We start from the raw sequence: 14,377 nt of genomic DNA on the forward strand, positions 1-14,377 counted from the left end.
GTATTTGAGGTTTTTAACACTCTTTATCAATTGAAACTTCTTAATTGTCAGTTCCTTCCGTGTTTCAGTCTTCGCAGTGGGGTGTTTCTCGTCTCCATGAGATCTGTAGGCAGACCAGTTCTTTGCTTTGAGCCTGGGTTTTGGACCACATTTCAGGAGGAACTCTCTAGAATTTTCTTCTCCAAGCAGCACATATGGCAGATTCCAGATCTTTGTAGCAGAGCTTCCACAGGATTGTTAACAAAATGTCTGTTTCCTCATCAGTTTTGAGGTTTTTCTCCTCAAAAACTGCTAAACTTCAAAAAAATATTCTTCTGGCTTTCTGAGGAGGGTTTGAAGAACACTTCTTCTAGACAGACACTAGGCCGCACAAACTCAGCTCTCCGCTACCATGTGGGTGAGGTCTATGCTGAGATGGTTGAGCAGGCCACCCGAAAGCTCCCTTTCGGGAGACAAGGCTGGAATCAGTAGCATTGAACCAGGGTATATTTGTAAACCGCTCCCTGCTTCTCACTTACATATTGGACCCCTGTTCCCATAGCTTGCAGAGCAAACAGGAAAGTTTCACTGGAGCTTTTCTTAATCACTGAAGCTCACAGAAGGAAAAAACTCCTGCTCCCAGCCAGCATGTAGACAAGATCTGTGCTGAGGCAGTTGAGAAGGCCCCAGAGCGCACCCTCTCTCTCACAAGCTGTTTTACTTGTGAGGGCTTAGCTGCATAAGAGGTACCAACCAGTTGCTGTGACCTCTGATACAAATGATTTAGTTGTCTGCAGTGACTATAGCTTGCTCTGTCTGTGCGGTCAATCCCGTTCCCTGGAAGATGGGCTTACCTTCTTTCCCCTTCCAGGCATCCCACAGGAGGCCATGAAATGGCTGTTTTCCTTAGGGAGGCATGCAGGACACATGCCTGCAGACTGTTGTTTCAGACTCCCAGGTAAAGCACTCTCCCCCTCACAGGAGCTCCTTACCCTTTGTCTCAGGGGTTTGGCCCAGGGACTGGTGACTATGTTGCTCACAATCAGTTAAATGAAGGAGAAATCTCTAAAACTGGGGCTTTGAGCATGGTACCTCAGACTTGACTAATCTTCCCAGAATTAAGCACACAAATGAGGGTCTAACTGTACAGGTGCTTGTGTTTTTTAGAATATGAAAGACCTGTTTGGTTTTTTTTAACTTGGAAATGGAAGGAGAGCTTTTAATTTTTTCTCACCTGTTTTGAGGGTGTGAGTAAGGTGATGTGAAAATTCCTTGGACTAAGGACTAAAAGGTCTTCATTAATCTGCCTGCTGCAACTTCCGTAGTAAAGGGCATAATCATATCAGCTGACAGAGTATTCCTGCCAAACCCACAGGCTGGAGAAATAAGATCATCACTCAAACTCAACTTTAATACATCCACATAAGCCTTGAGAGTATTCTCTTGTCTGCATTCTCTTATCGTGGAGGTCGTTATTCAACTCGGAGGCCATTGTTGAGCATGTTCCTAAATAAATAAATTACATAAATCTACCTTTAATGAGATTTCGTTAGCAACTTTCCATGACTGATGCATCACCTAAGATGTGCTGACATTCAAACTTCCAAAGACTTTTCTGGGGACAACTGTTGTGCCATGGTAAGAAACCAGAGTTGCAGAATATCACCTGATATCCTTCCAAATATTTTGTTGATAAGCTCTTTGGGGAGTGTAGAGACAAAGCAGTCACCGAGCACTGATGCTTTAGACACTGGATTAAGTCCCTCCCTCCTTCCAGTGGGAGAGTCTTCAAACAACCGTATCTCTTTGTTCCCTTTGAAGCCATTTTTCTTTCCAGTATAAAGATTGCCCATTAGGAGGAAGCCATTGCTCATTTTTCTGAGAGTTGGAATACCACGGCTGGGATTCTCTGGAAAACCATCCAACCCTTAAAGTTTCTCTCTTGAGCTTCCAAAGGTGGGGAAGCTTTCTCCTCCCCATGAGGGGTGCTTCTTGTGGGAGTAAACTACCCAAACAAATGGGTGCTTGACACAATCAAGGAAGGATATTCAACAGAACTCACACATTGTCCCAGGAGCAAGATTATCCTTTTCCCAAAAGTAAATTAAAATAAACCATGCTCAACAAGAACCTTTGTATCCAAAGAGGAAGGGTTCAGTAGTCCATCTCCTACACGTTAGAGAACTAGAACCATAGAGATAGAGATTTTGAAAAGGGAACAAAATTATTTGTGGTACAAAGAGAAACAATGGTATACAGTCCAGTTTTTTATATCTCAGGTCTCTCAACAAGGAGATTGATATTCCAGGGGAAATACTCTAATGCTATCATTACAGCATTGTTCCCTGAACTTCAGAATATGAAAATAAACCTCTTAGAGATCTATTAAGGATATGATTGGGGTGAGTCACATGGATACATCAGCTTCTGCTACAATAAGAAGCATTTTCAATAGAATACATCCCTTTTGGACTTGTAAATTCTGCCTGGGTATTAACAAATACCATGTGATCCCTCCCTTCATGTGAAAGGGATACTACCCTTGTCTGGCCAGTCTTCTCATTATGTTACATAGGGCCCGGCCACCATTGATACCAATCTTTAGAAACATGGCAGTGTTTGGGAGAAATGTGTAATGGAACAGGGTGCCCCAATAGCCTTTATGCTTCTTTCAATTCTCTGTGGGTAAGTTGAATTCTCCCTCCCAGTGGATTATTTATGGCTTTATACAGTCCACTGTAAAGACTGTCTGATGTGGAGGGAACTGAAGGAAAATTCTGTTTTGTCTGTGAATTTTCATTCTAGGACCTTTTGTGTCACAGGCAGACTCTCCCGCAGAGGACTGCATTATGTCCAGGGTTTTTTCTAGCTGTTGCTCACATTTGAAAGGAGGAGGGTGTTCCTCTGAGAAATCCCTACATTTCATGTCAGTGTGCTGCTGCAAATTGTTTGAGTTGAATAATAATATTAAATTTTTATATAGTATGTTTCCAATGCTGAAAAATATTATCGTTTGGGAGAGTTCATCCTGCCGGATTGTCCTAAGCCCAGGCTTGGAACAAAAATCTGGCCTGTTTCCAGTTGCTGTGGGATTAGGAAATGATCCATTGTCAAGATTGTTTGATGTGGAGGACCCTAAAATGAAAATTCACAGCTAAGTCAATTATCCTTGTCCCCCTTGCTCTTGTAAATGAAGTATCAATAACTGCACAGTTTTGATCAATTCCATATCTTTATTTTTTCAGCTTTTAAAATGTTAATGTATATTCGACCTTTTGAGTAAGTCTTTGTATATAGTCTGAGTTTAAAAAAATTATTTTTTTTTAATCTATTTTGCACATATCCAAACTGTAGTTGCTCTGAACAAGTCATGGCTAATTTCTGGTACAACACCAAAGATAGTAAAAAGTCCTTGGCTTGTTTATAGTTTCCTGGAGATCCTTGAAAAATACTGGTGGTCTCAAATTTGTAAATTGATAAACATCCTGAATGAATATTAATTTGTCTATAAAGTGCTTTAAGAGCCTTTGGAAGTCATTTAGTAAATGCAGTATAATGTTGTTGATAATTGATTTGAATGCAAAACTCCCCCACGCCCAAGTTCTTAGTATGCAGTGGGTTGTTTCTTATTAACGGCATGGTTGTTTTTTCAGCTAACAGTGGCAGTAGTGCAGCGCACAGTAGTGCTCCTTAAAAAATGCAAGTCCATTTTTCTCACCTTCTAATAACTTGCTGAGAAGCTAAGCTGTTTCTCTGCATCACTCTTTTTACTGCAGTGAATATTAGGGAGCTGTCTACATTGGACCTGCTCTCTTTCTGGTAATAAAGATGAAGTGCTGCCAGAGATTGAGGTGTCAGAAGTAGAAGTGCTGGAACAAATTGATGATTTAACAAGTTGCCAGACCCAGAAGGTATATATTAAAGAGTTCTGAAAAATCTGAAACATGACCAGCTAGCAAAAATGTACAATCCCATTAAGAAGAGCTACTGTATTGGAGGGTACCAAACGTGGTACCTGTATATTAAAAAAAATAGTTCTAGGGGTGATCTGGGGAAGACCAGTAAGCCTTGCATCTCTTCTTGGTAAATTGATGGAAACAAGGGGGTTCCGAGAAAGGTGATGAGAAAGATAAGAGTAGGGACATGGAAAACTCTCCTGTATAGAACAGTTGAAAAGATTGGGGTTGTTTACCTAAGAAATCAGATTAATAAGAGGGGACATGATAAAAGCTTATAAAATCATGAGTGATAGAGAATGAAGCTTGGGTGCTTCTGTTCTCTTTGTTGCATAACAAGGGGACACTCAGTGAAATGGAAAGGTGGCAAATTCAGAACTGACCAAAGGGAAATATTTTTTCACCAGCTGCATAATTAGATAGAACTCAGTTGACATAGGATGTAATTTGAGTCCAAAGGCGAATGGCTCCGCTGTAGTCCATGGTAGTTTTGCCACTGAGTTCAGTGGGTCTGGGACTTCATCCCAAGAACTTATCAATATTTGGAGGGATTGGACGTTTATATGGAGAACAAGAATATCCAGAGTTGTTATGGTGAATGCTAAATTCTTTTAGTTTGTTTGACAGCACATCATGGCTATTCAGATTCACAATTTATTCCGTATACTCAGTCCCCTGGGTTTGTGTGGGCCTTTCACACAGCAACAGATTTTTTTTAAAAAAAAAAGTTATAGGGATACTCAGGAGAAGTTTAAAAAAGAGACTGTTGTGTGTTCCTTTTAATAGCTTTATTTAGTATTACACATTAACTTGTGATGGTCAGCTTAAACCTGTTTTACAGATCTTTATTTTTGTTACAGGGATGGTCGAATGCTCTTTGATTATCTAGCTGACAAGCATGGTGTAAGTTTTTTTTTTATTATTTTATTTTTACATTTTTAAATATGTAAGAGTAACAGGCTAAATTATATTCAATCCAACAGTCTTGCAATATCAAGAACATGGCATCCTGGCCTATCTCTCTAGTTTAAATGTAGCTGATGTGCGAAACTTCTTGCATGAAAATGTTTAAAAGCTTAAATTGAACTAAATGTGTTACAAACTTATAAAAGCAAGGAAATCTGGATATTAATTGCATCCTTAAAACTTGTGGTTATGCTTAATTAGTGTAGTACCTTCTTCTAACATTAGTGTTATTACTGTATTCGGCAGAATGAATAAAGGATGAAGTAATTATTTCAGTTTCAGTGTTTTAGTTTCTCTGGTCACTGCTATCATTGCACTTATCATCCAAAGACCCTGAAGCTCTTTACAGGCTACTTACGTATCTGTAATTAAATGTGACTACCCACTATTGAGTCATTTCACAACCCATTGCCATTACATCTCTTTCATAATGAAGACAAACATTTTGTATTCTTTCACAGTTTAGACAGGAGTACCTAGACACTCTCTACAGGTATGCAAAGTTCCAATATGAATGTGGCAACTATTCAGGAGCTGCAGAATATCTCTACTTTTTTAGGGTTTTGGTAAGTAGTTGTTTTTTTCTTAAGTATTTAGGCCACTTTGTTTTCTGTAAAAATTCTAAATATCCTGATTATAAACTTCCTGAGACAATTATTCAGTACAAGAGGAATACTGAAAAGATACACAAGCTCAGAATTAGTGATTCTAATTAGTTATTTGCTAACAGTTTCATATTCTGTTTATGATTATAGGGGGAAACTCTGGTCTGTGTACAGTAATCTATTTAGATTGCAAGATCCTTTTTCAGGGGACATGTCTTCATTTGCATCTTGCACAATGCCAAGAGCACACATAATATGATACTGTGTAGTAACTGTTGGGAAATAACTTTTCAGTCACTAAGTCACGTTCGTCGGTTCTGTTCTTGAGATCAGATAGCACATTCTATTTACAAGAATTCTGCTCTGCTAGAAGTAAATGTAAAACACCTGCCTAATTTCAAGAATGGAAAAGTGAAACAGAAACGTTTCTCAGTATGTTATATGCATGAATAGACCAACACCTAGTTTGTATGTTTAAGTCTTATCACACCTCACTATGATCTTGAGAATTGCAATGTTAAAAATGAACAATTAGCAAAATTTTCAAGGGCTAATTTTTGTTCTAATTTAAGTTTTAAAATTTTAAAAGTTGTAACTAACTGTATTAGATACTTCCTGTTTCTTCCTATAAATCTAAACTGGAAGAGTATTATAAACTGTAACAACTAAGCATAAGCATTTGCAATCTAATTCCTGTGCACAAAAAGTGGTGGTGAAAGGTTTACAGGTAAATTGAAAGTAATCAGTGGTAATGCTGAACTTACAGCTTCCTATCGAGAATTCCATCTGTCTTCCCTTGAATATTATGGAGGATTTAGAAGAGTAAAAGTTGTGCTTTAGAAATGTTAACAGCTTAAACAAGGATTGTAGAACCAGAGCCGTGGTTTCATTACAACTACATGAAAAGAGTTGGTTATTCATATCATTTGTTAATGCTGGGAGTGAATTTTGAGAATGAAGATTTAGTGTCTTGTTAGAATCCCAGCACAGTAAATTTATTGTTGCTGGTCAGTGAGTGACTGTGCTGTTTTGCTAGCAAATGGAAATTTAAGGTAACTGCTGGAGAATCCAGATATTGAAACTATTCTAGCATATCCATCACTGAAAGCCGTTCTCTATGAAGAGCCAACTGTAATGACATGGAGTTGAGCCAAATAGTGCACATGAACCTTAGCAGCAAAAAAATTCCTGCTAAAGTGCAGCAAAAAGCTTTTCACATTGGCACTTGGAACATGTGTAGTTCTAATAACATTATGTCCCTTTCTAGAATGTATGAATGGTATTTGCAAAGTAATTCGTAGTAATTGTGTATATTTACTGTATTTTGTTTCTTGCCATTAATCTATATTTCTGTTTTATTATATTCTATATTTTATTTAATCTTTTGGATTAAATTCAGTGGTTCTGGAATAAATCAGACACTATTTATTCTGTTAATTGGTTACAATTAGATGTTAAGTGGGTTCCAAAGCAAATAACTAATAGTTTTCACAACAATAATACAATGTTCGTTTATCAAAATAAGGCTGAAAGACTAGGGAGAACTTATTTCAGTATTGAGAGAGCTTTTGACAGGAGGAATCTTATGTGACCCATTACTCAGCAAACCTTTTTATACAATAACCTATTCAATGAGATGTACATTTTATGTGTTCGCAGAGAACTATTTTTTGTGTTTTGTTTCGGATAGAGATGCTATTTCATGGGCAGTTGTCCTAAATCCTCTCCTTTGTGTTTCAGAATTTGAGCATGTTAAAAATAAAATGCTATAATTCGTTCTTAAAAATTAGTCTTGAAAGCAGTTTTAGTAAAAATAATGTGTGCTTCTGGTATGTTAGTACCTTGAGCGGATACTTATGTTACTCCTTTTGGTGGGAGAAGATTCATTTAAAGTAATGGTTAGTGAAACATAAGCCATGAAAGAACCATTGTAACTATGATCTGAGATTAGAATTTGACACTCTGAATGACCTAGTGTAGTTCAGTATTGTATAAACTAAACCTGATTGACCCCAGAACTACCCTTACTTGAAACAGACTTGGTGAACTGCTCTGAGAAAAATAGCTTTTAGGGGGGTTGGATATGGCCAGGGACATACTGCCTAATTTAGTAGGACATGTTTCTTTTGCCACATGATTTTATCTGAAAGGATTTTCTACTTCTTTGTGGTGGTCTTTGCATATTCTCACTTAGGGGATGTGGTTCTCTAAGGGCCATTGAGTTTTGGGAACCTCTTCTAAAAGCATTGCTTGTTAAGACTGCATGAGCAGCTCTGTATGGCACCAAACATTTGGAGGTAAAGTTATTAAAGTGCCAAGTGGTCACCAACCATTTCAGTTCTTTTTCTGGTTTGCTGTCATTTTGGGTACCATCACTGTGTGCCTGGAATCTTGCTTTTTGTGGTTTTTTTTTACCAGACTTTTCTGTTTTATAAGGAGCAGTTTTAATATAGTTAATAGTTTTGTTAGTCCTGAAATGGTTTTAGATCAGTGGTCCCCAAACTTTTTACCTCGCACCCTGCCCTTCCCTGAAGCCAGGGCCAGGAGTGAGGTCATGACTCCAGGAGGGCGGGATGTGGCTAGGGTAAGGGGGGCTCAGGCTGGGGCCACAGCTGGGGGTGGGGCCCTGGGTGCAGGGCCGGGAGTAGAACTCAGTGGAGCTCGCTGTCCGCCCCCATTGGGGGCTGGCCTAGCCCCCAGCTGCACCCCCATGAATGTTCCTCCCTGCCCTCCTAGGAGGCACGATATTTTTTACTAACCAGTTTTGTTATTTAGAAAAACTTAGGCCAAGTGAGTGTGTGGAATTTGATATTTTAAAAATCGTACCAGCAGGTATCTAATACATTTGACCAAGTAAAAGTGTTAAATTATTGTGCTTATTGTAACTTTGTTTACTACTTTGAACAGGTTCCATCAACAGATAGAAATGCTTTGAGCTCACTCTGGGGAAAACTGGCATCTGAAATTTTAATGCAGAACTGGGATGCAGCCATGGAAGATCTTACAAGATTGAAAGAGACTGTAGATAATAATGTGAGTTAAAGTTTGAGCATATTAGTATATTTAAGATGAAGGACGGGCAGGCTAAGAAAAACATGAAGAAATTTTGCTGTTTAAAAACACTATCTTTTTTTTTGAGCTTTCTCATACTTTGCTCTGAGGAGAAACTATGGTTGACATTGCCAAGAAGTATTTGCAACGGAGCCTTGTCCAATCCTCTTCTGTTGGAGAGAAGATCACAAGTATGGGCTTTTTTGGGGCAGTAGAAAAGGGGAAAAGAGCAAAAGGAGTAAAAGAGGGTCCTGGAAGACTCATTGAGAAGAGACTGTAGCAACTCAGACATACGTGGGATTTTAGTACAAAATCTAAGCCACGAGGAGGAAATAAATGAATTTCAGGAGATTGTAAAGACACTGATTTATTGAAATTAATGCGATAAAATATTTTATTTGAATTGTCATATAACTAAAAATCTTACTCCTTAAAATTGTTCATGCTTCCCTTTCATCCAATTTGAAAATTTTTGTGAATTTGAAAGATGCTTCCATTAAACTAAAATTAAGATAAATTCCTATCATACAGGCCTGTCTGCAGCCTCCAGAAGGATTAAATTAAGCGTGGGGTATCGTCTACATGCTGGGGTATCACAGCATGTAGAAGTTGTTTTCTGGTTGAGTACTGAGTAGTATTACTATTTCCTGTCTCCATAAGGCATGACAATGCATTACAATTTTCAAGGCCACTTTGGACACAAAAATAACATCTGTCTGAAAACTGTATAAACTAATCTGTGTTCACTACCTGATAAAGATTTGAGAAAATTTCTTTATTTTTGTTTTCAATATTTGTCATAACTTTTTTCAGTTAGTTTCTTCTGTCTTTTGAAGAAAGGGGATCCTGGCGTTAGCCTCTAAGTAGCTGTTGTAATCTCCCTAAGAGACTGGGCTTTAAGGAAGTCAATCAGTAGTTCTAACACTAATATTTCAAGAGCTATCTGGAAGTGCTATTTCTGCAAATGATGACAGAAATATAGTGTAGTTCTGCAGATTGGGAAATCTGGCACTTAATTTTACCTATGTTACCTGTAGTTTGTGGGTATCCATCACTGTTATGTTTGAATTGTCACAAGGATATCTGTTGTATTTGATTTGCTATTGGGAATATGCTGTCCATCTTGTCTTAAGAGATAGGATTGACTGGGCAACTTCAAAGGGGCTTGGATTTTTCCTTAAGTCAGAGTTGCATTTATATGTCATAGCATGGAAGAATAGCTCTACTATTCTTTATAGCATAATTTGACTTCCACTACAACACAGTTAACGCTTCGGTAACACATTCCTTTAGGAAATTAATTAACAGTGGTAACTAAAAATATATGAAAATTGTGACAGAGTACAGGAAACTTGTTTAAAGTATTTGTTGGAAGAAATATGGAAAAAATTGTAGTTTTCTCTATAGTAACTTAGTAATGTGGAGTGGTCATATATGTGTGTGTGTGTGTGTGTGTGTGTGTGTGTGTGTGTGTAAAAGTATGTAGATGGCGAAATGACACTACACAAAGTTTGCTATGTTTCTACAACTATGCCACCACAACATTCACTCTTGAAGTGAGCAGTATTCACTCCTGATTCTGGTGACTACCATTGTTAGTCTGAGGGAAAATCTGGCTGCTGGACTGTTTGTCAGATATCTACTACTTCAATTTCTGACAGTGGCACTGATTGCCAAAAAATGACCTGGGAAGAGTGGGTTGATTTACGGTGTCCTTTCTGTGATTCTGAGAGAGAAACTATTTCAGAGCTGGCTATTTTTTAAGTGATTTACCCTCTAAATGGAAATCTTGAAGGTTTTAGTACATTTTTAAATGTTATTCATTGTCTAGGTGGGTGACAGCTGATGCCAGGCAGGTTCCTCTTCCTCATTTTCTAACCCCCCCCTCCCCTTTTTAAAGCTTCTGAATCTACATGCTTACAGCAGGTTGTGCGAGACTTTGGTGGCTAGGGGAAATTTCATAAGGAAGAATATCCATGCTAGTACTGTGATCATACTTTTTAATGCTAGGATCACTGGTCTACTGTGCATGGTCATAACCTTGCAGCTTCCATTGTTTGCCAGTCTGCTGGAGGTTGTTGAGTTAACCAGCCAATGAAGTGGTGCTGATGGTGGGAGCTGAAACTCATTATTTTTTGCAGGTGGGGGAGTTGAATCCCTTCCTCTGGCAGATCTGTTACTTAAGTTTAACAATTTTTATTTTATTCCTGGGGTAGGGTGATAATGTTGTATTATCACCCTCTAAGAGTATTGCAGAGCTAAATGAAGTATGTAAATGGCATAGCGGGGAGCAAGGCTAACAGTATGGGAAACACTTGTTCTACACCATCAACCCCTATAAAAGAGGGCCATGAACCAAATTCAGAATGATAGAGGGGAGATGGAGCGTTCTAGACATTACCATCATGATCCAAGGAGAACTTCCATAGTATTGTCATGTTTTCATTGCATCTTATCTGCACCAGTTTAAAATTTTATTTTGTCTTGTTTTCAGTCAGTCAGCTCCCCCCTCCAGTCTCTTCAGCAGAGAACATGGCTAATCCACTGGTCTTTGTTCGTGTTCTTCAACCACCCAAAAGGCAGAGACAACATCATTGATCTCTTTCTCTATCAACCACAGTAAGTTGCTTGTAGTGTAGACATTAACCTTGTACTGAGGCAGAAAGTGGGTGTAGGACAAAAATACTTAACAATGGTATGTTCAGCCTTTTCAGCCGAAGGGCCAAACGTATTTCAAAAAGATCCAGAGGCTGCATTAAACACTTTATTTGCCTAGGTTCCATCAGAGCTTTTTGAATGCCTAACTTGTTTTTCTTAAGACTGACAGCCCAACAGGGAAGCCAGCAATGGAGCAGCAAGAAAACTATGCTGCTTCCTTCCGTTTTCCCTCCCCTTTGATGCAACAGGTTGCCAGTAGGGAAGGGACAGCAGCCATTCATAGCACTCCTATTTCACCCAAACCTTCTGCTAGGGCTGCTGAAGAGGTGGTATCTTCTAGTTCCCTCCCTCCCTGCCGTAACTATAGGCCTGATTAACAATTTCATGGTATGGTTCACTTTCAGTTCATAATTATGTACATATTTTCTTGATGGTCCTTGTCAAGGGCCACAGTTGCCCCTGAGCCACAAGTTCGATACAATTGCTTTAGAATTATAATGTGTGTCTGAGCTGAAGAATGCAATATTTAATATAGACACTGTTATTAGATGTAATGTTTAAACATGTACTTATGTGCTTAGTTTTGTAGAGAAATATTTGCTAACTTGGACATAAAGCCTCCTGAATGAGTTTAGTTATTTATTTTAAAATAACTGGCCTCTGACTTGAGGCAGCTTCTCCTGCTGGCAAGCTTCCTCTGGTTTGCCATCAGGGAGAGGCATCTGACCAATGTGATGTCCTTCCATTTGCTCTGAGCCACAGAAGAAAGCGGTAATAGGTAGCACACAGCACTACGTGCTGCTGATGAGTCTTGGCACATATTCCACATCATTGAGGTGGAGCTGGAAAGCTAATTGTGGATTTGGAGAATGCCTTCATATCACTCCAACCATTCCTGAAAAGCTCAGTGGTCAGTTTGGGGAGGAGTTAGCCTCCGTAGCACAGATGCCACTCTGCGCCTTTTCTGAGACTTGTTGTCAAAGAGCTTCAAGTGAGCCAGGAGAGCCTAGCAGGGAAGAATATAGACTGGGGGATATACGGAATTGCTGTGGCAGGCCAGCTGATCCCCACACATGTTATTTCTTCAGCTAGGCACAGGGAAGGCAGAATCTATACCCTCCTCAATTCCCTGGGTTGGATAATTCTCTTCTGCACAGTAAAAAGCATCACAAGCCAAGGAGTCTCAGTAAGTCCCTCAGCAGCTCATGTACAGGTTAAAAAAGAATTGATGAAAAAAACTTACAGTCCTTAGAGGTATGTCTACCCTGCAGTAAAAGACCCAGAGCTGGCTTGGGTTAGCTGACTCAGGCTCTCAGATCTTAGGCTGCAGGACTATAAAATTGCAGTGTAGACGTTTGGGCTCGGGCTGGCTCCCTCCCTGCTTGCTTGCGGCGTCTCAGAGCCCGAACTCCAGTCCGAGTCTGGACATGTGCACTGCAGTGTTATAGCCCTGCAATCCAAGCCCCCTGAGCCCAAGTCAGCTGACCAACCCAACCATGGGTCTTTTATTGCAACGTAGACATACCCAAGGAAGTCCACATGAAAGCCCTCTTAATAGATGAACCATCTGGGATCTCTGAGAGAATGTGAGAATCAACATCACTTTAATGGTCAATAGTATTAAAGACTCATAATATATTGAAAAGAATTGGTTTCGTCCCCTAAGCGGCAGTGTGAATCAATGAATGCTGTTTTATTTGTTGTTAGCATTAGTACAGTCTGCCAGATTGTAACCGTATTTGGTACAATAAAAATCATTTAAAAAATCATAAAATGAAATCTTGGTTACATAATAAAGCTGATACAACTTATATCAGAGCAAGTAAAAACTGCGATGATTGCTGGTTTTAGGTGTGGACTTATTTTGATATATTTCTGAAAAAAGGGCTCTGGTACACCTCTGGTAATCTTGGATGTCATGAATGTGTAGTAGAGCAAGGGGGGTGTAGCCTGTTTTCAAGGTCTGTATCACTTTACAGATTAAATCCAGTACCTTGAATTGCACCCAGGAGCTGATGGGAACCCATTGAAGCGAATTGAGCACAAGCATAATGAGGTCACATGGGCCTGCTTTTCTAAGCACATGGACCAATGCATTCTGCTGTCCCTTATGTAGGACTATCTCACTCCTCTCTGGCTGACAAAGTGAGGCCTCATTTTTTCTCAATCTAATAGGTTGATGAAAAATCCTTTACCTATTAACTTAAATGTCTGGCTCTCCAAGTGCTGGGAGTATTGTTTATCCAGCAGGCCCTCCAAACTGTTGCTCTTTGGCTACATCTAATTAACATTTTTCTTAAAATTTCCCATCATTGGTGTATCAGCGGTGGTAGCAATTTTGGGAGAGCTAATATAGACCTACTGCCAGCATTTTAACCACCAGCTCTGTGGAGGAGGCTTTAGAGATGGCTTTTGTTAGTTTTCATTCTTACATGTAGAATGCAGATTTAATGTCTTGGAGTAATCCAGCTGGGATAATTAAACATGGTGTTGTCAGCTAATTTAACTCCAGGTGAATCATCCCAAACCCTTATTTGGCTTAATCTAATCAGTGACCACTAAATTAACCCTTTCACTCTCCGTATCAGCGTGTTTGTTTCCATCTCAAACAATTACAACAAAAAATTTAAATTGCAGAAAATATACCATGAAAAGAGATTGTGTCGTGTTAATTGTGTTTGGGCTTTATGATGTGGACAGCTGTCCATTATGAACTGCAGACCTCCAGCTAACTTCTCTTATAGCCATGAAACAACCATCATATGGTAACATTTTTCAGTCACTACCGTTAAGGAGGACTTGAATTGATGCTTTCAAATACAATTACATTATTTTTATCTTTTGGTCTTGTGATTTACAGTATTTCCTGAATTTAGAGTAATTTTGTGTGTTTTTTATCATCTATTTCTATTTTAATATTTGTATTACCATAGTACTCAATGTTTCACTAAAATGTGTAAATTAGTAATAATGTTACATTGTGTTGTACAGCCATGAAAGGAAATAATGTAAAGAGATCAGAAGAGTGTAAGGAGATGCCTAAGATTTCCACAATTGTGAAGTTTACTAGTTTTATGCACTTAGTTACTTATTAATCTAATATTACTGTAAACGAGCATTAAGCAACAAAGGGATAGTTAATTTAGGAAGAATTCCTTTTCT

At 38.9% G+C, this 14,377-nt stretch overlaps 1 protein-coding gene across 1 annotated transcript in view; it reads left to right on the forward strand.

The window, feature by feature from the left end:
* EIF3E (eukaryotic translation initiation factor 3 subunit E) overlaps positions 1-14,377 on the forward strand; it is a 56,618-nt gene that overhangs the window by 16,684 nt on the left and 25,557 nt on the right. Inside the window, exons 4-7 of the mRNA XM_074943943.1 lie at positions 4,796-4,838; positions 5,363-5,467; positions 8,414-8,539; positions 11,052-11,176. Coding sequence (XP_074800044.1) covers positions 4,796-4,838; positions 5,363-5,467; positions 8,414-8,539; positions 11,052-11,176 — 399 coding nt within the window. The remainder of the gene's footprint in view (positions 1-4,795; positions 4,839-5,362; positions 5,468-8,413; positions 8,540-11,051; positions 11,177-14,377) is intronic.

Source organism: Natator depressus, chromosome 2, assembly GCF_965152275.1.
Source record: "Natator depressus isolate rNatDep1 chromosome 2, rNatDep2.hap1, whole genome shotgun sequence".
NCBI classification, from domain to species: domain Eukaryota; kingdom Metazoa; phylum Chordata; order Testudines; family Cheloniidae; genus Natator; species Natator depressus.